Source organism: Cajanus cajan, chromosome 7 (assembly GCF_000230855.2).
Source record: "Cajanus cajan strain Asha chromosome 7, NIPB_CcT2T_4, whole genome shotgun sequence".
Taxonomy (NCBI): domain Eukaryota; kingdom Viridiplantae; phylum Streptophyta; class Magnoliopsida; order Fabales; family Fabaceae; genus Cajanus; species Cajanus cajan.
Window position 1 is genome coordinate 46,756,019 of NC_138523.1, and position 23,432 is coordinate 46,779,450.

Genomic DNA, 23,432 nt, shown 5'->3' on the forward strand with positions numbered 1-23,432 from the left:
TGTATCATCTCACGCATTAAAACATAGCAACCCAACACAACAATAGAATAATAATAATTTTAATTAAAATTTAAAACTGAAAATAAAAAAAAGAGGAAAGGAAATTAACCTGTTCAGGTCTGAGGAACACGACATCTCCTATTATAATCACAGAAGCTGAATCGTCGAACATCTTCGCAACATTCAGCGCTTGATCCTCATCGGAACAGTTCTCACTGCACAAACGAACCAACTCCGAATACGTTATGCAACTCTGCGGAATCCTCCACAGCTTCGATTTCACCGCTTCGATTTGCGCTGCTCACAGCACCTTCCTCACGTCTTCCACCTCCAAGCCTCCGTTCTCCAGCGGAGTGAGACCCTCCAATCGGATTCACATAATTACGTTTAGGGTTTAGGGTTTAGGGTGGCTGCGTCGGGGGCGAGGCTGGAGGACAGCATGAGGTTTAGGGTTTGATGGATGGAGGAGAGGGATTGGGAGTGGGATTGGGATTGGGAGTGGGAGGAGGCGGCTAGGTATACGTCCCTGATGAGTGAAAGGGGAGTGTGCACTGCGCGAGAAAATTAGGTCCCATTTCTACATCGGTCATAAACAAAACCGATGTAGAATAACTCTCCGTATTTCACTTCTACATCGGTCATAAGAAAAACCGATGTAAATATATTTATATTTTCTATTTATTTACAAGTTTGCTATCGCGTTTATGATTTACATCGGTTCTACTAGATTCGATGTAAATATGGTGATGTTAAATAGTATTTTTGTAGTAGTGTGCAGAATCATTTATCAAACGTTTAAAACTAATTGCAAGACAATTACTCATGAGATCAAAACTTCCAATGTCAACTTGGGGGCATGCAATCTTACATGCCGCAATATTAATTCGCATCATGCCAACAAGTTATCACAAATTCTCTCCTTTACAGTTGGTTTTTGGTGAACAACCTAATATTTCTCATTTGAGAATCTTTGGGTGTGTTGTATATGTTCCAATTGCCCCTCCTCAAAGAACCAAAATAGGTCCTCAAAGAAGGTTGGAAATATATGTTGGGTATGAATCCCCATCTATAATAAAATATCTTGAACCATTAACAAGCGATTTATTTACGGCTAGGTTTGCCGATTGCCATTTTAATGAGTTGATTTTCCCAACATTAGGGGGAGAACAAAAACAGTTGGAAAAAAATATTAGTTGGAATGAATTATCACTATCTCATCTTGATCCTCGTACAAAACAATGTGAACTAGAAGTTCAAAAGATAATTCATTTGTAAAATCTAGCCAACCAATTACCAAATGTATTCACAGATCCAAAAAGGGTGACTAAGTCATATGTACCAGCAGCTAATGCTCCAATAAGAGTCGAAGTCCCTGTTGGACAATTTAATACTACAAACGAGTCACAAATACGCCTGAAGCGTGGTAGACCAATTGGTTCCAAGGATAAAAATCCTCAAATAAAAAAGGGAGCTAAAGAGCAAAATGACTAAATTGAGGATGTAAAAACTCAAAAAGATTCCTTTGACATAACTAATATTCCAGTTCCAGAAGAAACTCAGGTACCTAAAATTATTGAAAATGAAGAGATCTCAATAAATTATGTCATGAATGGAATACGATGGAATCGAAACAATGTCAATATTGATAACGTGTTTGCATATAATATAGCGCTAAATGAAATAAATGATATTGAGGATCAAGAACCAAAGTCCATCAACGATTGTCGACAAAGAAATGATTGGCCAAAATGGAAAAATGCAATTGAGGCAAAATTAGACTCGCTTGCTAAGCGAAAAGTTTTTGGACCAATACTACATACACCAAAAGGTGTAAAACCAATTGGATACAAATGGGTTTTTGTACAAAAACGAAATGAAAATGGTGAAATTGTGAGATACAAAGCAAGACTAGTTGCTCAAGATTTTTCACAAAGACTCGATATTGATTTTGAAGAGAGATTCACCTGTAGTAGATGCAAATTTTTTTTGATATTTAATTAGTTTGATTGTACATGAAAAACTTAATTTACATCTAATGGATGTAGTTACAACATATTTATATGACTCTCTTGATGCTGACATTTATATGAAACTCCTAGAAGGATTTAATTTGCCTGAAGATGCAATTTCTAAGAGAAGATTATTCGATCAAATTGAATAAGTCTCTATATGGGCTAAAGTAATTTGTCCGTGTATATTTATAAAAAGATCTGAAAATGAATTTGCCATAATTGTAGTTTATGTAGATGACATAAACATTATTGGAACTCTTGAAGAACTTTCAAAAGCAATAGATTACTTAAAGAAAGAATTTGAAATGAAAGATCTAGGAAGGACAAAGTTTTGTCTAGGACTGCAAGTTGAATACTTAGAAAATAGAATTCTTCTGCATCAAGAAGCTTATATAACAAGGGTGCTTAAAAGGTTTTATATGGACAAATCACATCTATTGTGCACTCCCATGGTTGTAAGATCTTTAGATGTTAACAAAGATCCATTTAGACCCCAATAAAAGGGTGAAGAAATAATTGGTCCCGAAGTACCATATCTTAGTGCTATAGGAGCACTAATGTACCCTGCTAATTAATAATTATACACGACCTGATATAGCATTTGCTGTTAATTTGTTAGCAAGATATAGTTCTTCACCTACACAAAGACATTGGAATGGAGTTAAACAAATCCTTCGTTATCTTAGAGGTACAATGGATATGGGGTTATTATATTAAAATGTTCCCAAACCAGAACTAAATGGTTATGTAGATGCAGATTATTTGTCAGATCCTCATAATGGTAAATCACAAACAGGATATTTGTTTACAAGTGGTGGTATAGCCATTTTATGGCGATCTGTAAAACAAACCATATCAGTCACTTCATCTAACAATGCAGAAATTTTAGCATTACATGAGGCAAGTCGTGAATATGTTTGGCTAAGATTTGTGATTCAACACATATGGGAAACTTGTGGTTTATCTTCTAGAAAAATAACATCGACAGTTATATATGAAGATAATGTTACATGTATTGCACAATTGAAAGATGGATATATAAAGGGAGATAAAACAAAGCATATTCTACCTAAATTCTTTTTTACTCATGATCTTCAAAGGAATGGTGATATAAATGTTCAACAAGTCCGCTCAAGTGACAACCTAGCAGATCTCTTTACAAAGTCACTTCCAAGAAAAGTTTTTGAACAATTGATACACAAGATTGGACTCCATCGTCTTAAAGATTGTATGCATGAGGGGGAGAAATAAATATTTATGAATGATGTACTCTTTTTCCTTCACTAGGTTTTTATCCCATAGGGTTTTTCCTAATAAGGTTTTAACGAGACACATTCTAAATATTGGACATCCAAGGGGGAGTGTTATGAATAATAATTAGTTGCTTAATTATTGGATGCCAATATTCATTATCAATCATTACCATTTATATTTATGTTATGTATTATTCCCTTTATTTGTAATTGTTCAGTTACCACATGTACTTATAAATAGGTTAGTCCTCTCCCAAAGATAATACACCAGTTAGATTATTTTCTCTATCTTACATTGTCTTATTTGTTCTCTCTATTTTTCTTCCTTTTATAACATTTATAAGAAGGAAAAGTTTGTTTAATAATGGCATTTTATTTACAGTTTTTAGTAGTCTAAAATGATGATATTATATTTTTCTAATACTATTTGTTTGTAATTATTTTATTGATACCGGTTGAATCATAATTAGACAATAATTGAATCATAATTATTGAAATTTGGATTAATATTTTGACCAATTTAGTATTTGGTTTTATTTTGAAAACATTAAGTACGCGAATTTTAAATTTGATCTATTTTTTAAAATTTAAATATATTTTTAATTTCATTAATATGAACAAATTTTATTTTTGTTATATATATATATATATATATATATATATATGTATATTTAAATATGTCTTTAGTTCCTAAAAATTTTTATAAGAATAAAAAATAAAGAAATGATTTTACAGGAACTAAAATCAAAATTTATTAATTTTATAGAGATTAAAAATATATTTAATATACATATATATTAGTATGTTAGTTTTTACAATACATAGACTTGTTTATTATATAATTAAATTTTATAATAAATTATATAAATAAATATTATATTTAAGTATATAAATTATATTTAAAATTAGTATATATAAATATTTTTTAATACATGAATTATATTTTAGATTTATGATAAATAATTTATATTGTAACAAAAAATTATTTTTATTTATTGATAATTTATTTTAAAATATTAATATTTAATTTATAAATAATTATTATAAATAAAAATTGAATTAAATTAGAAGTTAAACAAATTCTTACAAATGCTCTCATTAAAAAAATCCTAAAAATACCCTTATGCAAGATAAAGGTTCGTATTTAAAATATAGAAATTATATATATATATATATATATTATTTATATTCCTTAATCATTTGAAATTACTAATTTTGTCCCAAATGAAAAATAATATTTATTTTAGTATTAAAAAAAACTTTTAGAATAATCACATTATGACATGATACTATAAATACTTGTGATCATGTGAAGTAGTCGCTCAATATTTTATTAATTGCATAATCAGTTAATTAATATTATCTAATAACATAAACTAAAAACAACTATTTAAACTTTTTGAAAGATGAAAATCAAAGAAAAAAAGTTAGAAGTTCTAAAATCAAAAGTCACTCATTTTATTAAGGATTATAAATATATTTAAGATTTATTTTTAATTAGCCAACTTGATTCATAAAATATAGGGATTGCTTTTATGACCTAATTAACTCATATTTGTTATTCTAATAAATAAATGATATAAATTTTTTTAAGAAAACATGACAAGAATCTAATTGTGGAAGATACATATAAGTAACAAGGACAATAAGATGAACTAAAAGTAACAAAGAGACAAATAGTTTTTTAACCAACCACTAATACAATATTACAAGTCAAAAACTACAAACAAAAACTTCAATTTCACGTCTTTGTCAATAAGAAGTGATTGTATTGAAAAAGAAACTCCGGTAACAAGTCTTGTTTAACGAAAACAACTTACTGAACAGTTGATTGGTGTAAAATATTTTATTTTTATTTTTATTTTTTATGAGCAAATGTTAATCGTTAATTATCTAAAAGAAATTTGTATTATGGGTTGGCTCACATACAACCTTGGTCCGATCCCACATAAAAAAATACGATGTATGTTTAAGGACAAAAAAAACAACATACTCTTTTAGAGACAATTGTGGGTTAAAAAAAGGGTAAGGTGAGTCGTCATATATAGGCAATGGTAACAACTCTACCTGTGAGAGCTTGCAAGTTTAACTGAAACAGGATTTGAAATTTGATTTTTTTCCTTCTTAAAACACCATAAACCATTAAAATTGCTCCTAAATTTTCCATAATAAATAAAATAGTAACTCAATTCCAACCAACTCAATCACATTCAACTGGATAAGTCATTAGGTTACTTGATAAAATAATAAAAATAATAAAACAAATAAAAATGTACAAAATAGAAATTCGTAATAAAATGAAAGAAATTAAACTAATAAATAATATCGAAAGCTACGTAGAATTACATAATAGAAAAACAATTGAATTACACAACATAAAATTATAGAATTGCACAATATAAAAAGTTATATATATTTTTAAATAGTACGAGTTTGGGTTAGTTTAGGTTGTATAAACTCAGATTTAATACATCAAAACCAATGTCATTGAGCTTATAATTTTAAAATTCAAACTAAATTAATGATCCAAATCAACCCAAAAAATTTACCTTGATTTCGTCATCAGTTTGATGTGAATTCGTGCATGATCCATACTTAAAATTAATAATAATTTTCTTTAATCTTTAAATAATTTGATAAACTTTTGTGAAATAGATATAGATTAGCGGAACATGTGAATAGATTCACAAATGTGTTTACACTAATAATGAATTCGCGAAATCAAATAAGTCGTTCATAATTATCTTAAATTATAATTTTTACATTTTGAAAAATAAGAATGTTAAATATCATGAACTTATCTTCTCTATACGCATTAAAATTTTAAAACTATTAATAATTAAGTTTGTACTATCCGTACTGCCATGCCGAGCTCGAGCTCGGTATCACAGCGTGGAATAACTTCGGGCACGCACGGGGAGATCTCGGCCTAAGCGAGATCCGCAATCTAATCAGATCATAACTGATCTCGGAGATCTCGCTCCAGATGAGATCCGCAATCTAATCAGATCATAACTGATCTCGAAGATCTCGCTCAAGATGAGATCCGCAATCTAATCCGATCATAACTGATCTCGGGGATCTCGCTCCAGACGAGATCTACTATCTAATCAGATCATAACAGATATCAGGCCCAAGGCCCAACACAATCCTAATTCACACAAAGCTACGTGCATTATTTATACGAGACTCATACTCCCACAAATACTAACTTTAGCATCGGAGTCTCTTTGGCAGGTACCACCCCCATCTTGGAGCACCAGCGTACCCGTGAAGGAGGCTCACCGATCTTACCTGCCAGATCAGCTCTACAGCAGATTTCCGGTAAGAACAAAGTCATTTATAAATCAAAATACTATCATATTTAAGAATATGATTTTTATTATATTTTGCAGTTATAAATTCTTATATTTAGTGATTATAATTGTGGTAACAAAAAAATTATCATACTATAATAAAGGTAAAAAAAAATTATAATAACTTGAAGGCTTTGTTGACTATAATGACTTTTCCCAACTCAAACAATATTGCCTTTTGTCAATGATACACGTGATTTAGATTAAAAAAAATATCATAATGGTTAAAAAAAGTGCTAGCTACCTTTATTAAGAATTCACTAGAAAAAAGATGATTACACTATAGTAAAGTAAAAAATGCGTGATAGCTACTTTTATTAAGAACTGGTGTAAAAAAGACATTATATGTCTGTTTAAAAATAAAAATAAAAATGAAAAAATAATTAAAATTAAATATGTGTAAGTAGTTAACCATTAGAGGATGAGAGTAATTTTTAATAGTTATTTAGAGAGTATGGAAAGTTTGAAAAATAAATTTATGTTAAAGTAGAGAAAAATGAAAAGAAAAGAGAAAGAGTGTTTTGAGATTTAAGGGAATGATCAACAAAATGTATACTAAAAATACATATATTCTTTATTAATAATATAGATTCACTAGAAAAATAAGTTCAAAATTCAAACATATTTAATAAAAGTAGCTATTGAAAACTCATTAATGCTTACCAACAAAATAAAATTGTCTGGATTACATTTAATTTGTGAACATTTTTATAAGTAGTTAATATTGATTGATTATTTGATTTATATATGATTAATATTGAAATCGGATAGAAAAATAATTATGATATGTAATTAGAGTTGAGTTCTTAATGGATTGAGTTTTTTACATTATTGAAATTTGTAAAAAATTTTGAATCCAACTTGAATCAAATCTCATGGTGGACTTAGTTGATTCACAAGTTGTGACTCATTTTGACTATTATGTCTATAGTTGAATCAAATATCTATGAACATATATATTTTCAACAAGAGTCATCCAAACTTGTGAATTAATTTACAAATTTATTTACAACAATTTTAAAAAAACAATAATTAAGTTAGTTTATAAATTAAAATATTACCATATTTAAGAGTAATATTTTATCATATTTTATAATTATTAATATCAAAAATAGATTAAAAAAATTATGGTCCCAAAATTGAAATAATTAAACATGTATGAACCTACATATTATTGATGTAACGACTTCTCATGATCTCTAAACTTAATGAAATCAAACAATTAACAGCATCAACCAAATTATAACTACTTAAGATTAATATAATCACAACACTTGAAAAGTACATTATAGCATATATACATACACTCGTTAACTAAACTAAATACACACACATATATATAAGTATATGTACAATAATCCAATTGTGAAAATAAAAACTCTAGTTGTTGATTATAAAACATCTATACAAATTGGTTACATCAGAGTAACCTAATAGATATAGCAAAATCAAACACCAACATGGCCTCACCAGAACCATTATTTGTCTCCAGTTAACTTTGTCCAACTCCCATGAAAAACATGATCATAGTAGTTCAACCATAAGAAAATATGCAAGGGTAAGGTAGATATAAAAAAAAAAATCAAATATCAATAGATAATAACATACAACATGGAATTTATAACTTCCTTGACAACTTACCACTTAGCATATAAACAATACAACTTATCAATTAACAACTTATACAACATGGCAACATGACAACATAATCCTTTCAACTAGACAATATGTCGACATAATATAATGACAACATAGCAACTTACAACACAACATAACTTGGTAGCATGTCAACTTAAAAACACTAAAGCAATGTAACAATTTAACACTAGGTTAGCTTTTCAATTTTAAGCATCAAGCGGAACAACATTTCAATAATCAACTAAAAATAACTAAACAACTTAACAATTGAATCACAATTTTCAATAGCTAATACAACTTGCAACATATATAACATTCTCAATCATAAACAACTTCAATCACAACATAAACAACCTTAAACAACTAATGTATCGTCACACATATCAACTTATAGAGATCTCCTATATCATAGGTGAGCAGCTTAAGTCATTAGACCTTATCAAATTGCATCAGTTGATATATAACTAGAAATAATGATTGAAATTGTGGTAAAAAAAAATAGTGGCTAGCTTAAATCTAGAAATAATGATTAGCATAAGTTATATTGATTTATCAGGTTTTGCCACTTAAATTAGGGACTCTAGTGCTACTTTTAGGATAAAACAACTTGGTTATGAGTCTACCATGACACTAGTTTGTAACACTAAGCCACCTATGAGATTAATCCATCAACTATCCTCCAAGTACTACATCCATTCGATACTAAGTTAAAAACTAAGTTTTTGATCTAATATTTTACTCAATTGGTTAATTCATACACGTATGGTTTGAATTGATCACTATATGGATACCACATAAATCCTATAGGGGACAATTGAAAACAACTTACCCATTCAGAAGTCAACTTACTTACTGAAGGGTTCAATCGAGATCTCAAAGCACCGTATTATATATCTACACAATAAGATATTTAAGTTTTGAAGAAAATGAGACATGCAACATCAACATACCAATTTGCCATACCAATAACATGCAACAAAAATCAAGACACATGCAACACCACAATCTACTAACAATTAAATTATAGTTTCCTTTACCTCTTGGAGAAATAAGTTAACAAGAACATGGGAAAAGAGAAAAACTTTGTACAAATTTGAGACAAGATCTCAGGTCAACTAGCTTTGATCTCAAGGTTGATCACTTTGATCTCAAAGTTGACCTCTTAGAACTGAACCAACTTAATTAACATTAACTTACCACTTTATCATACAATTGAAGTAAGCAACTCAAAAAGTCAGTATTATAATTAACAAATATGCTATAACATTAAAAATTATCATGAATCCAACATAAATTATTTGAACTTATAAATACATTTATAATTATCCATTTTTACTTATCTACAGCCAATTTTTGTGATTTTTATTATTTTTATTCTTACAAACTAGAAAAAAAAAGTATTGTGTCTCTCTTATTTTAAAAAATTATTAGAAAGTATATCTCAGTTGTTTAAAAATAATTAAAACAAAAAATATTATAGAATGAAATAATTATTAAAAAAGTATGAATGATTTATAATTTATGAAATAATAATTTAAAAATAAAATTAAGCTTAAAAAATATATAAAAAAAACATATAATTTTTATTAATAATTATACATTATAGATTAAAATTCGAATATCAGGAAGACTCCGTGCCACAGTTAAAAGTTGAAACCTCGGTAAAAGTCTGGACAGAGATGGATGGAGTGCAGATGTAGGCTGCTGCAACTTCACAGAAAGCGTCCATCCAAATTCTATTTCCTTCTTTCCTAAGAAATCAATCACTATCACCAGCGTTAACGCGGTTCCCTTTGCATTAGAATTTAGAAATATAAATTAATTATTTATCATTTGCCATATTTGCTTATTTACACTTTTAGCCCCACGCGTTCCCCAATTCTTCTCCTTCATTCTCAATTCTCAATTCTCAATTCTCAATTCTCATATTTATCACTATCTCTTACCTTACACTGCTACGTACATTTTCCAGGAAAGTTCAAAATTTTCCTGGAAAGATTTCTCATTTCATTCTGTCCCGATTTTCCTTTCCCTCATACCAGGACACCCGTTTCATATTTTCCGCCAAATCCATAAACAAACTATAAATAAATAAAAATCCTCATTTGCTTCTGAATTCCGATGGGGCAAGGGCAATCCAAGGACGAAGTGCTCTACCAGCAAGTCGGTTATGGGAACAGCGAAGGCATCAAAACCCTTCACAGAGAAGGTGCAGGCCTAGAGGTATGGAGCTACGCCAAAATTTCGGGAAAACGGGAGTTTTATTATTAATATTTTTTATGGTTTTGGGTTTGGATCCGTTGCGTTTTTCTGTTGATTGTGTTGATCTTTGATGCAGTGGAGGGACAAAGAAGCAAAGACCCCCTTGATTGTTGCTTGTATGAATCCCCAGCTTTATAATGTTGCTAAAACATTGATAGAACTTGGAGCCAATGTCAATGCATACCGTCCTGGTATTGTTCTCTTTTCGGTTTGTTATGGTTTCTGAGGGGAATGGTGCTGACTGCTTTTAATTGGGATAGGGGTTGGAGTAGTACGTATAGGGAGGCATGTTCAAACACAGTTGTGTCATTGTAATTCTTATTTATATATATATATATATAAAATTATCACAATTTTTGAGAAACGGGCATGTTGTGGTAAATTGCCATTTGACAAAACTTAGGTACTTGTTAGTAATAACAAGGACAAAACATGCATAGTTCTTTGGATGCTTTTAGTGTTAATCAAGATTGGAGTTTCACCTTAATAATCCATACAATATAGGTTTGCATTAAATGTCAACATAAATTACATGGTAAAAATTCAATTCTGATTAAAGAACAATATTAGAAGTACCTAGGGAACTGTACCCAAGTTTTATCCTAATATTAATCCTCATTGAGTTTTATGGTAATGATGTGCCCAGTTTTAGATGTTTACAGGGCATGTAAATTTCTTAGAGGAAATGGTTGCCTTGCTTGTCTCTGCTGCCATCCTTTGGTTTATGTTTCAGAAGAGTGTTGTAGTGGAAATCAAACAATGAACTTGATTTATGTTTATTGTTTTCCTTTTTGTTTCATCCGTTAGTTTCAACTTTCAACCATTGTTTAGGTCGTCATGGTGGGACTCCATTGCATCATGCAGCTAAAAGGGGCTTTGACAGTATTGTTAAGTTACTTCTTTTGCATGGAGGTATGGTCAGGTGTTTTAAGCAAAACATGACTATTTCCATTCATTTGAATTTTAGAAACTGCAATAAATGATATTTATAGGGATTTACTGATCAACTTTGCAGCCAATCCTTTAGTGTTGAATGATGATTGTCTAACTGCTCTTGAGGTTGCCAGGGCCAAAGGGCACAGCAATGTTGTTCGCGCAATTGAGGTACAAAACTTTTGTAATGTAAAATCAAGTTGTTGCTGTATGAAGTTAAATGGCCTGACTTCTTTCGTTTTCTTCTCTTTATCATGATACCTGAAGCATCTAAGTTCTTCAAATGATGATTGTTGTTTTGTAGAGTCATTTATGCTTGTTCTCTGGCTGGTTGCGGGAGTTTCACGGACCTGGGTTTCTAGAAGTAGTAGCTCCTCAGTTGGTATCTAAAAAAGTGTGAGTAACATGTGGTATATTGTTCAAACATCTAAGTTTACTTCTACATTTCCTATTTTATGGCTTGTTTTTTCTAGGTTTGTTGCTTGTTAGTTGGACTTGTATTCACACAACCAGCAAAGTATTTTTTTCAATTTTTTTTATGAACGAACTTTTTAGTACAATATCAGTGATAATGCTCATTGTTGATTATTTTTCTTTTCAGTTGGGTGGTTGTTTTACCAGTTGGCTCCCGTAATCTTACCAGACCTTACAAGTTGGAGCTTGCCATATATTCTAATTTGCAGGTATTTCATGCACATTTACATGGAATTTTTTTTAATTAACAATATATGTTTGCACTTCAAATTAACACACAAGACTTGAGTTGGTTCTTTACGCTTCTGTTTTTCCGAATATTCTTTCCATATCATCATCTGTATTTGCTTGTCTTTTCTAAAGCTTATAGTTAAATGAGCAGGATGCACAACCACGTACAATCATTTCTCTGTGGAAGGCCCATTTACAAGAACCAAAGCTTCACCAGTCTGATCCATCAGTGTCAATTGTTGATCACACTACTAGTATTTTCTTATACTCTGTTCTTTCTCCTTTTCTCTAAGGTTGTCAAACTAAAGAGTTGGGTAAACTCATGGAGAATAGTAAACTTGGATCTAAACTTGTAGAAGTTTACATACTTTAAAAAATCATTTAGAAAATACATCCTAGTACCCAAATATAATTAAATGGTATATCCATAATCAATATTCAACATAATAAATCAAACAAGTTATAAAATGAAAACCATATCTCAATTTCATTGTTTAATAAAACAGTACAAAAAAAAATGGAAGATAAAAAACATAAAATTAGCTTCATAAAACTTGATACATACTACAGAATGGAGGCAACTCAATTGAAGTGCATAACAAAATCAATGAAGGCTGCGTGTTTTGTGTCCCAAACCATGTGCAAATCCTAACTTGAAAACTTTCTGGTATAATCTGAGTTAACTGATTTTTGGCGAAGTTTACTTGAACTTGATCGAGTTTGGGGGAAAAATTGTGTTCACAAGAGATTTAAGTTTGTTTTGTACAACCTTTTTTCCATGCAAGAAATGCTTTCTTTCTTCTTGACTTGCGTTGACATTGTTGAATTTTGTTTGCTTCTATCCAGAAACACGCATTAAACTTGGGCCTGCAAGTGAGAGTGACAAGCAACAACTTACATGGTTTTCTAATGCTTGCAAAGGAATTCCACAGGTGTGTTACATGCTATGTACACTGATTCTATTAATGATTATAAGCTTTGCTTTTACATAAACAGTAGCTGTAAAATCACTCTTCTATTTATTTTGAGAGTTTTTCTTTGTAATGTAGTACTTGATAATTGTCTATGTAACTTGAATGTTGATCCCTAAGGAGTAAATTTTTTTCCTTTGAAGTTTAATAGGCAATTAGGCATGAACAATCAACATACACTGTCAACTAATTAAAAATATGACTTCTAAGATAGTTGTTATAAAAGGGAACAAACTTATCATACATATCAATTTGTGATTAGATGACAATGCGAAAAATTGTAACACTGTTGGTGCATATATTACCTTTTTTTTTTTAAGAAGAAATCTCAATGAATTTGGAGGATAGAAAATCCTCCTTTTAATCTAGGGAAACTCCCTTAAAAACAACCATGTTTGTTACCCCAAACAGAATCCATATCTAATCTTATTCCAAATCAACTGTTGTGCCAAAGTGATCTCCTTGATGACGTGAGAGTTACACTCCAGCTATATGCACCAAAATGTAGCTGTGGATTGTTCATTGCCATAAAATCTTGTCTCTTTGCTGCTATGAAAACCTTGAAAACTAATCATAAAAAAAAATGGGACAAAGACCTAAGGTAAGCCCACATTCACCAAAACTGGCAAAAAAAAAGAGTTCTATTAAGAAACATCATAAGAACACGTGAGGGGCCACTTATGGGCAAGTGCTACACATAACACAAGGGTTTGAGAACCTACAACATGTTATCAATGGTCATCCCATTAGGCACCACATTCCAAATAAAAGACTTGAGTGCTTGACCTTAGAGGGAGTTTTGGACTTCTAAATGGGTTTATCTAGATGGAAAGTAGTGCTATTAAAGTTATAGGTTTGGAATTGGAAAAAAAGTCTGGCTCAAGAACAGCCTAAGAGGGTCAAGAGATTAATCCTGTAATACAAAGTTGTGTAAAAACTAATCAATGATGTGCTGCTGAAAATTTGGTTTTAAAGATAACTTTTAAATTTGCCAATAGTGAATAGCCTAATTTCTCTCCATGATTGTGTGATGAAAGAGGCTGGATAAATTGCGTTTTTCTCTCAAAATAATTTTTTAATTCATTGTTGATATTATTTAAACCATCATCAGGTAATTGGATATTTTTCCCTTTGGAAAATTATTGGGTGGCCAAATTAAATCTTTTGTATTTTGCTTGCACGCCATTTGATGCTGTGATCCTAAAATATGGAGGGATCTCTTTTCTCTCATTGAAAATCACTGTGATTTGCTTCATGACATCTACCAAATCAGTACTACTATGTAATTAATTGTGGAAGATTTCTCTATCTCGTTATTTTCCAGAGAACCAAAGAATGATGCAAAGTGCAAACATTCTTTGCTTCAGTTTGGTCAGAATGGTAATAACATTCTGATTCCCTTTTCATCAGAATGTTTGTTTAGTTTATTGCCCAGTAGTTGTCCAATTGACCTTCATTTCAGTACCAATTCAAATCTTCAAAGCAAAAACTACATCCATTTTCATTTTCTTTATTTCTTTTATCTTCTTGACATACATTTTTCTTGTATCCAATTTCCAATAGGTGTCATCCAAAGGGATTACCAAAAAAATCTGATTTTTATTCCACCTTAGTTCATTTGTAACCCAAAATTTTTACAAAGGTTAGCAGATAATGAATTTTCGATGCATGATGCTTTCTTGGGATTTTTCAGGCAAGTCCAGCATTCTTGCAAAATAATGTGGCTACAGGTCCACCCACAGCACCACCAGCTGCAGAAGACACAGAGTTGGCTATGGCCATCAGTGCATCCCTTCAGTCTGCCATGCAGGAGAGGCCGCCCTTTCCTGATGTCCAGTCAAACTTTGAAGCAAGCTCTTCCAGCAATGCAGTGAATACAGGCAATCATAGTTTTCTGGGCACACCAAATCCAGATAAAAGTGATAGTGAGTTGGTACATGATGCTAACCCGGGTTTGGAGTTCAATCCATCGGCACCACCAATCACTGATGAGATTCCAACAGATGGCCCCATTCAATATCCATCAATTGATTCAAGCCCTGTTGATTTAGCATCTCCAGATGTTGAGAAGCTCCCTAAAGAAGAAAATAATGCTAGTGGAAGCGGTTCATGTGTGATATGTCTAGATGCTCCAGCAGAAGGGGCATGCATACCCTGTGGCCATGTTGCTGGATGCATGTCTTGCTTGAACGAGGTGAAATCAAAGAAATGGGGTTGCCCTGTATGTCGGTCTAAGATAGACCAGATCATAAAGCTATACCATGTTTGAGCTTTGAAACGTTGTGGAGAAGTTAGCAATGTTGTTCATACATGTTGCATAAGTAGCAGTACACATGTCATAAAAATTGAAAATTTTCAGCTAGAAATGGCAAAGAGAAAAATGTCTATACTAGAAGAATCCAAATACGTCATGGGTCTTTGTGAATATCTGAAATTTCATATGCTTCATTATGTGCTTGTGGATTCAAACTAGCATTTCTGGAAGGTCAATTGTGAAACTAGTATATTTTGCAGCCCTCAATTGTCCAATTCTGGTTCTACATCTAAGAGATTGTGAATGGAATACAGTGGTCTCGGGATTCCTGGGTTTGTTTTCAAACCTGCGTATTTTATGTCTACTATTTGGATTTGCACCCCTTTCTTGTTTTTAAGCTTATATAACTTTTTGTGCTAAATAATATATATGGTTTTATTTTATTTTAGTCGTCTTAATCCCCCCCCCCCCTACTTTGGTGCTTATTAAATAAATCATTTTAGTCTCTGACATCACTGTTTTAGTTCTTACATAACTCGAGCTTTAAAAACAAGTCGGTTATTTAGAGTATCTTATAGATTGCTTAAAAAAAAACTAATTGTTTCTGTTTTTTTTTCTTCTGCATAGTTGGTTTACGTAGCACTAAGAGTAGCATAAAAATAAGTTACATATCTTATATAAGATATGGTAGCTTACACATAAAAAATAATTTCATAACATTGAAAAAAGAGATGGAAGAAGCTTATGAAGGATCTATTTAGGTAAATATAAAAAAATATACATGAAAGCGTAGGTTGCTTATTAAGATTTACTATTAGAACTAAATATATATAATTTTTTTTATAGATTGTTTAAATATAATGACATTATAGGACCCAATTAAAATAAGAAAGATAGTCAAATATTTAAAATGAGATATTTAAAGGCCTGTTTAAACCCTAAAACCCTTATAGAATTTTAATTAGATGTTATTTATATTATTTAATAATTTTAATTAAATATTAATTATTAAATATAATTAATATTTAGTGTGATTAAGTTTTGGTGGGTATATTTTAAGATAAGTAGTATTAGTTATATATATATATATTATTTTGTTTTATTTATAAATATAAAATATATTTTATTTTGATATATAATTACTATTTGTTTGATAATAAATTGTTCATTTGATACAAAAAAAAAATATATATAAGAGACATTTGTACGTTTTTAGAGTTAAATCTAACTATTATGAGAGCAAAGTATTCAAATGAGAATAAATATAAGATACAGTGAAAAGAGTGAAATATTTATAAAATAAAATATTATTATAATTCATATATATAGAAAGTAATTTTGACTGTAAATTTTATAAAAAAAAACGTTTCATAAAATTTTATTGAAAATAGTCAAACCAAATATATTTTCTAAATTTTAAAACTAGAAAATGAAACTTATTTTTTAAAAATAAAAATAGAAAATGTTTTCTAAAATTAAACACACCTTAAGATACACTTGTTAAAGATATTCTTAGATTTTTTTTGGGTTAACATATAATTTTAATCTTTATAATTTACTTACCTTATCTTTTAATTTTTATAATTTAAACCAAGCATGTATTGCAACATTTCATACATATGCATGAGATGCATTTCATTTCCTATCCAAACAACAACATGCAATTAGCAAATTGTTCAAAATTATCTCTATAGCTCAAGACACCAAAGTTCAACTACAACCATTCATAATTATGCAATCCTACCATAAAATTCTAGCCATTTAACATCCAAATCACACATACAACTCAGACATGCAACTTAGTTCAATTCAAGCTTCCTTTACACTGACTTCAAGCAAAAGAAGAGGTAGAAAAGAAGGAGCTAGTTTTGAACTTTGAAAAGTTCCGCACTACACCTCCATACGAATGACCTTCAATTAAGGCCTTTGATCAACATTCAAGCTTCAAATAGAGGTCTGTTGGGAAGCCTAAAAAAAAAGAAGAAAAATTCAGAAACTAAAGCTTCTCTCTCTAATTCTCTCTCTAAGTTTTTCTAAGATTTAAATTTTTTTAGGCTCATTTTCAAAAGAAATCTCATATATTTTTTTCTCGTAGGAACAACTAAACCTTAAATAAAAAATTCTCAAAATAACCAAACTTTTAAGAATTTCATAATTCTCAAAATTATTCAACCACTTCTCGAACACCACATATACATTTATTATTAAAAGACTATAATAAAAACAGAACTTCTAATATTATAGTTGCAATTAAAAATATTTTTATCTTTATAAGAATTACCTTAATGAGAAGCTTATTAAAAGAATGTATTATACTCCTGAGTCACTCTAATTAATACAGTTTCCCTCTTTTCATTGCAAAAAAAATACTTTCTAACTAACCGACAATTGAATGTCAAATAATCTCTTTCTAATTAATACAGTTTCCCCCCTTTCAATTGCACCAAAAATACTTTCTAACTAAATGACAATTGAATGTGAAATTATCTCTTTCAATATCTTATCCATATACATTTACCATATATACTCTGTCGGAAAATGAAAAACCTACAAAATGATGTTAAGTAGGATGACATGATTGTCGTCAAAATAATTTTACTTTTATAAATTCTAATAGTATTTTAATGAAATCTAGTTATCCTTATAACTTAACCATCTTACATAATTTAAAGGCACTCATTTTTTTTATTATTTCAAAAAATAATTATAACTTGGATTTTACTAAATGGCCTGCATAATATTTTGTGAAAAACATTCTTCTAAAAACTTACTGAAATGTATTAGATTGAGGTTTTATTTATTTATTTATTTTCATGAAAAAGTCTTCTAGTATTTTGCGACTTAAATTATATACCTAAATTCCATGCTATTTAACTAGACCTATGAGAATTTTTTTTTAAGATATATCAAAATTTGATAATATTTAATCGAAACTTTTTACTGCTTAAAAAAAATCTGTTTAGATTTGAGAAACATACAAACCCAATATTTGTTTATATTAGTTGAAAGTAATACTTTTTTCTTTTTCAATTTTTTTAATCCATATAATTAGTTTTATTTATTTATTTTTTAATTTTTATAGTTTAAAATAGATATTTTTAGTCTTTATATATCTTTTAAATTTTTTTAGCTCCTATAATTTAATATTAATTTTTTAATCTCTAATTTATAATTTTTTAAATTTTTATCATTAAACTTTTTGTAATATTATTTGTTTCGTATTAATTAACATGTAAAGATATTTAAATCTTCGTTGAAACTTAAACTAATACAAGCATATTAATTTTACTTTTTAAAACATTACGAAGTAGAGTTACATCTTTGTTGGCATATCAAATCTCAAGATAACCTTGGAGTCAACTCAGCCTGTTTCTTCTATGTATTCAATTTGATTTGATCTATCATCACAAACTTCACATTCTCTAATTATGAATGTCCCACTAGCGATTCTTAAATCTCTCGAGTTAGGTTATAGGTCTATGAGCATGCCATTTGAGGTCAAAAACTTTCACCTTTAAAAAGCAAATTGCTTTGCAGATGTGATTTTCCTGCCAACTAATTTTGCATGCTATAATTGGAAGTGACATTCTCCAAACGACCATGGTACAACTGGATTCCGAAAATAAGCATGGCTTGATTATACTATTTCTGGTTCAATTATATGATTTTTTCATTTTATTTTATTTCTTGTTTTCAACAAAATACTCTTATTAGTATTTTTAGTTTATTAACAATGAATACTGTAAATCGATAAAATTCTTTTTTCTTTTAAAGATTAGAAAATTAAAAATGACTAGCCATAAACTAATAAGATAAAATATCAAATTACTATTCTCTTTCTTTATATTAATTAATTAAGAAGATGGAGGAAAATGGTGAGTCTCAATAATCTTAGTGGTAATTTTAGAAAATAACACATTATTAAAAAAATATAATGATATTAACTAAAAAAATTTTAAAAAAATTCTATAAATTAATTAGTTAAAAAATATCATATATATGGAGACAAAAGTAGTGTTCAATATATCAAACGGGTCAATTACTCTAGTCGGGTGTTAATTACTTTATACGCACTTAAGGTAAGTGTTTATAAAATTGATTTTTGAATAAAATTAATTTTTAAAAGAAAGTGATTTATGTTTGAATATTTTATCGTAAAAATAAGTTAATAGTAAAATTCACTATAAACTTTTGGTCTTATGCAAAAAAATTACTTAAAATTGCTTTAACTTCAAATCAATTTTAAACATAAAATTAATTCTTCCATAAAAGGCCAAACACGTTTCCATCATTACTTTAACTAATCATCAGCTCTTCTCTAGGAAATGCCCTAGTGCTCAAGAAATTAATAATTGAGTAATTACTACCGAATAAAACAACTTACAGTTTAAATTTGTGTATCATTTTTTTTGCTAGATAGACCTCTACTAACAATCTCAATATACCATTAAACCCTACCTAATAATATAGGAATATTTTATCGCTCTACCACATTTTTCTAAGAGAAAAAATTAAAAAAAGGATAAATATGCTATAATGCTAGCAGTGAAATTTATCTTAACTGTTATTTTACCTATTAGAGGATTTGATTGCTCATAGCACCAGATAATATTTTTCTTAAGAAACTACTTAAAAAAATCAAATATAGGACATAAATTTTTAATGTGTATATACAAGAAAATGAATAATTATATAAAGGTGATAAATATAATTGTCTTCTTCGTGTAATACGACAGATTTAATTTAACAACATACAAAGTTGAAAATTAAAAATTTCTGATAATAAACTTTCTGATACCGTATTAAAAACTTTTTTTCTGATAATAAACTTGGTAAAATTACTTATTTTTGTGTCACTTTTAATCTTAATTTAGTAGGTGGTTTAAAGAAGTCCTTTGCCGTCAATGATTTTCATCATTGAAATCATTATAATCTGCACACAGATATCTAGGGATTAGCACTTCTTGAAAAGTATCAATCTAATGATGGTAAGTTCACAAGCCCTACTAGCACGCAGTGCAACTATGGTTGATGATCCCATATTTTTCCCAAAGTAAAGTTAGTCGTATCAGACATAAAAGGGCAAGTAGGTAATTTCAGAAAAGGTGTTGTCAATCAACGAGAGAGAGAGAGAGAAGCACCAAAACCATTTTATTTATTTTTTTATTGATCACCTTTATCTGTCTGCATCAATCATCTCTCACTGTCATTTTCAACCTATTTCCATTTCCACAAAAGCCCTAAGGCCAAAACACTGCTTCTTTCTCAATTAAGCCCCTCTCCTCTCTCTCTCTCTCTTTGCACTGCCATAGGTCAAACCAACCCAGCTTGCTGCATACCCTTTTTCTTCCCCCACCTAATAAAAAAAAAAGAAAACCACTGTGAATTCCTAAAATGGTTTCTGAAAACAGGGTTAACAAAAAGCACCTTGCATCACTACGCTTTCAAGTATTCTAGGAGTTATCAAAAAACATAAGGGGTTGAAGGTAGCCTAGCTATTAGGAAAATAGGGTACCTCACTCCCTCTCTCTCTCTACTATTCTTTTACCCTCCTTCCTGTTGCGTTATCTCCACCGTTTTCCATCAATTCAACACTCTCTCTCCCTTCAACAACAGTTCAAAGTTCAAACCCTGCCGAAATCTGATCAAACACCAAAGCCATTTTTCTTTTCTCTCTTACACTTTCCATGCTTTCCACTCCTCACAGATCTTCTTCTTATTCCTCTTCTTCCTTCTCTTCAATCTCCACACGCCCTCAACGACCCAACAAGCAAATTCACTGAAAAAAAAAAAAAAAAAAAAAAACCCTTCACTGGCCTCACAAACTAGATCCAACAACAGCATCTCTCACAGATCATGAACTCCTTTCAAGAATTCGACCCCTCAGCAAACACGGACATGAAGGGCATCAGCCTCACAGAAGGCACCACCTCCAATTTCCCTTCACCGGCACCACCCTCATCGCCGCCGTCTTCCTCCGCCACTCTGAGCCGCTACGAGAACCAGAAGCGGCGCGACTGGAACACGTTCGGACAGTACCTGAGGAACCACAGACCCCCTCTTTCGCTCTCACGCTGCAGCGGCGCACACGTGCTGGAATTCCTTCGGTACCTCGACCAGTTCGGGAAAACCAAGGTTCACACTCAGCTTTGTCCCTTCTTCGGGCACCCTAACCCACCTGCACCATGCCCTTGCCCTCTACGCCAAGCATGGGGCAGCCTCGACGCTCTCATAGGTCGCCTCAGAGCTGCTTTCGAAGAAAATGGAGGCAAACCTGACGCTAACCCTTTCGGTGCTCGTGCTGTCAGACTCTACCTTCGTGAAGTGCGTGATTCACAAGCCAAGGCTCGAGGAATCAGCTACGAGAAGAAGAAGCGCAAGCGTCCCCAACAACACCCTCCTCCCTCAAATAATGCAAGTTAGTAAGGCCACACAACTAACCTCATAACAACAAAAATTTCAAGGGTTTTCATATCATTATTAACAAATGTACCAAAATTCTTACGGTACCGCAAAACGAGATTAATCTCTAACTCAGCGGGTTTTCATATCAGTATCACAAAGTGAGATTAGTCTCTAGTTCAATTTATAGGAGAAACCCTCGTGTCGATCAAAATTCTTAGATAACTCAAAACTAACATGCATGTATTTGTGTTCTTCTAATTATTTAGATTTAATTAATTTCACATGCCATTGGTAGTTTAGCATTAGCATTTAGCATTACATGTTTACATATATCTATGAAAATTGTGTTTTATTTTATTGGTGTTTTTACTTGTTATGCAGAAGTTGTGATTTGACAATGGGCTGGGGCACTGCAATATGGGGACACCCTTTGCAATTGCATTATAGGAGGTATTGTGTAAACCTAAACAGCAGTACTCTTGGTAGATGCAGCAGTAATTTAAGTAGTAGTGGCAGTAAAAGAGACTGTGGAGGGCTGTGCGTGTGTGTGTCTGGGACAGTCAGACCAATATTACAACATCGTCCAATTTGTATTAATAAAATAAAATGTGTATGTATGTAATGTACTCTTCTTGAACATGTTCGTGACGATCGAAAATAAAGGGTTTCAAGATCGTGTTAGTTTCCATATATGTATATACCTTCATTTATTGGATGCGGTAAAGTGCAGTTTGTTCTAGTTTCTTTTCCTTTACTTGCTTTGTTGCGTTTAGAATATATATATATATCATCAACTTAATTGTCTAGCATTGTTCTTCGTTTATATATATTTGAGTAGAAGGGTCAGGTAATTTCTGTTCTGTTAGTTGAGGGATATGATTTCGTGTAATTTGATTTATAAATACGCAGTGTGAACACCGAGTCTAGCTTCAAACTGTCATGCAATTGGTAGGCATCATAAGGTAAGTGCCTTGAAGTGTGTGCACACGAACTATCTCTGAATCAATTCTGATGTATTGTCTACTTGAGTGGGAGAAAAGAGATTGCACTATAGCTAGGCAATTTTAAATACCCTTATAACAGTGCTATTTGTTTTCTTTTGGTCAAAGCCTGAAACTCGGAACAGGCGACATACTATGCAAAAACCATATTTAATTATGTAGTTCTTTTCATTGTATTGTTGATATATCATGCTTATATTTTGATATAATATACTAATTAAGTAGAACCGAATGGATGGTATTTGACAGTAATCTAATCTAATACATATACATATATCTCTTGGTGTGTACTTATTTGAGTTTATATCTTAAAAATTAAAACTAACATTTATATTTGTCTAAGTTTAATAAATTTATAAACAAGTAAGTATTTTTAAATAAATGCTGAAATTAAACACGTGTTAGTTATTTTCTTCTCCAGAAAAAGTGACTATTTTTTCCTTGTATATTTTCATGTAGTGTGCTCTTTCCCTGATGGCATGAAATTCTTATGGCACTGCAGCATGACCACACGAAACCTGACATACTGATTTGTTTTAAAAGCAATATATACAAACTTAAAATGTCGCTGGCATTTTGGTTTAATAAAAATAAAATTAATGTATTCGTAAGACACTCTTCTGCTACTAATTGCTTGTTTTG

At 30.6% G+C, this 23,432-nt stretch overlaps 2 protein-coding genes across 3 annotated transcripts; both read left to right on the plus strand.

The window, feature by feature from the left end:
* The first annotated feature begins 9,959 nt into the window (after positions 1–9,959).
* Positions 9,960–15,827, plus strand: LOC109789672 (putative E3 ubiquitin-protein ligase XBAT35). Its single transcript, XM_020348692.3, has 9 exons — positions 9,960–10,482; positions 10,598–10,712; positions 11,353–11,433; positions 11,537–11,625; positions 11,759–11,850; positions 12,056–12,137; positions 12,311–12,413; positions 13,006–13,091; positions 14,824–15,827. Exons 1-9 carry the CDS (start codon positions 10,381–10,383, stop codon positions 15,397–15,399), a joined length of 1,326 nt encoding a protein of 441 aa, XP_020204281.1. The 5' UTR covers positions 9,960–10,380; the 3' UTR covers positions 15,400–15,827.
* A 4,838-nt stretch (positions 15,828–20,665) lies between these two features.
* LSH4 (LIGHT-DEPENDENT SHORT HYPOCOTYLS-like protein (DUF640)) lies at positions 20,666–22,528 on the plus strand. Of its 2 annotated transcripts, none has more exons than XM_083059865.1 (2): positions 20,666–21,806; positions 22,171–22,528. In XM_083059865.1, coding segments are annotated over exons 1-2 (567 nt in total). In that variant the 5' UTR covers positions 20,666–21,240; the 3' UTR covers positions 22,172–22,528. The 2 variants fall into 2 exon arrangements, with proteins under 2 accessions (XP_082915991.1, XP_082915990.1); XM_083059864.1 differs by having other exon boundaries at positions 20,668–21,802.
* Positions 22,529–23,432: the final 904 nt, after the last annotated feature.

Bases quoted from the DNA above. Each gene is read 5' to 3' on its own strand.
- LSH4 (XM_083059864.1), top strand. From the start codon at position 21,241: ATGAACTCCTTTCAAGAATTCGACCCCTCAGCAAACACGGACATGAAG.
- LOC109789672 (XM_020348692.3), top strand. From the start codon at position 10,381: ATGGGGCAAGGGCAATCCAAGGACGAAGTGCTCTACCAGCAAGTCGGT. The intron at 10,713-11,352 runs GTATTGTTCTCT...ACCATTGTTTAG, and splicing joins TGTCAATGCATACCGTCCTG to GTCGTCATGGTGGGACTCCA. The intron at 12,414-13,005 runs GTATTTTCTTAT...GCTTCTATCCAG, and splicing joins AATTGTTGATCACACTACTA to AAACACGCATTAAACTTGGG.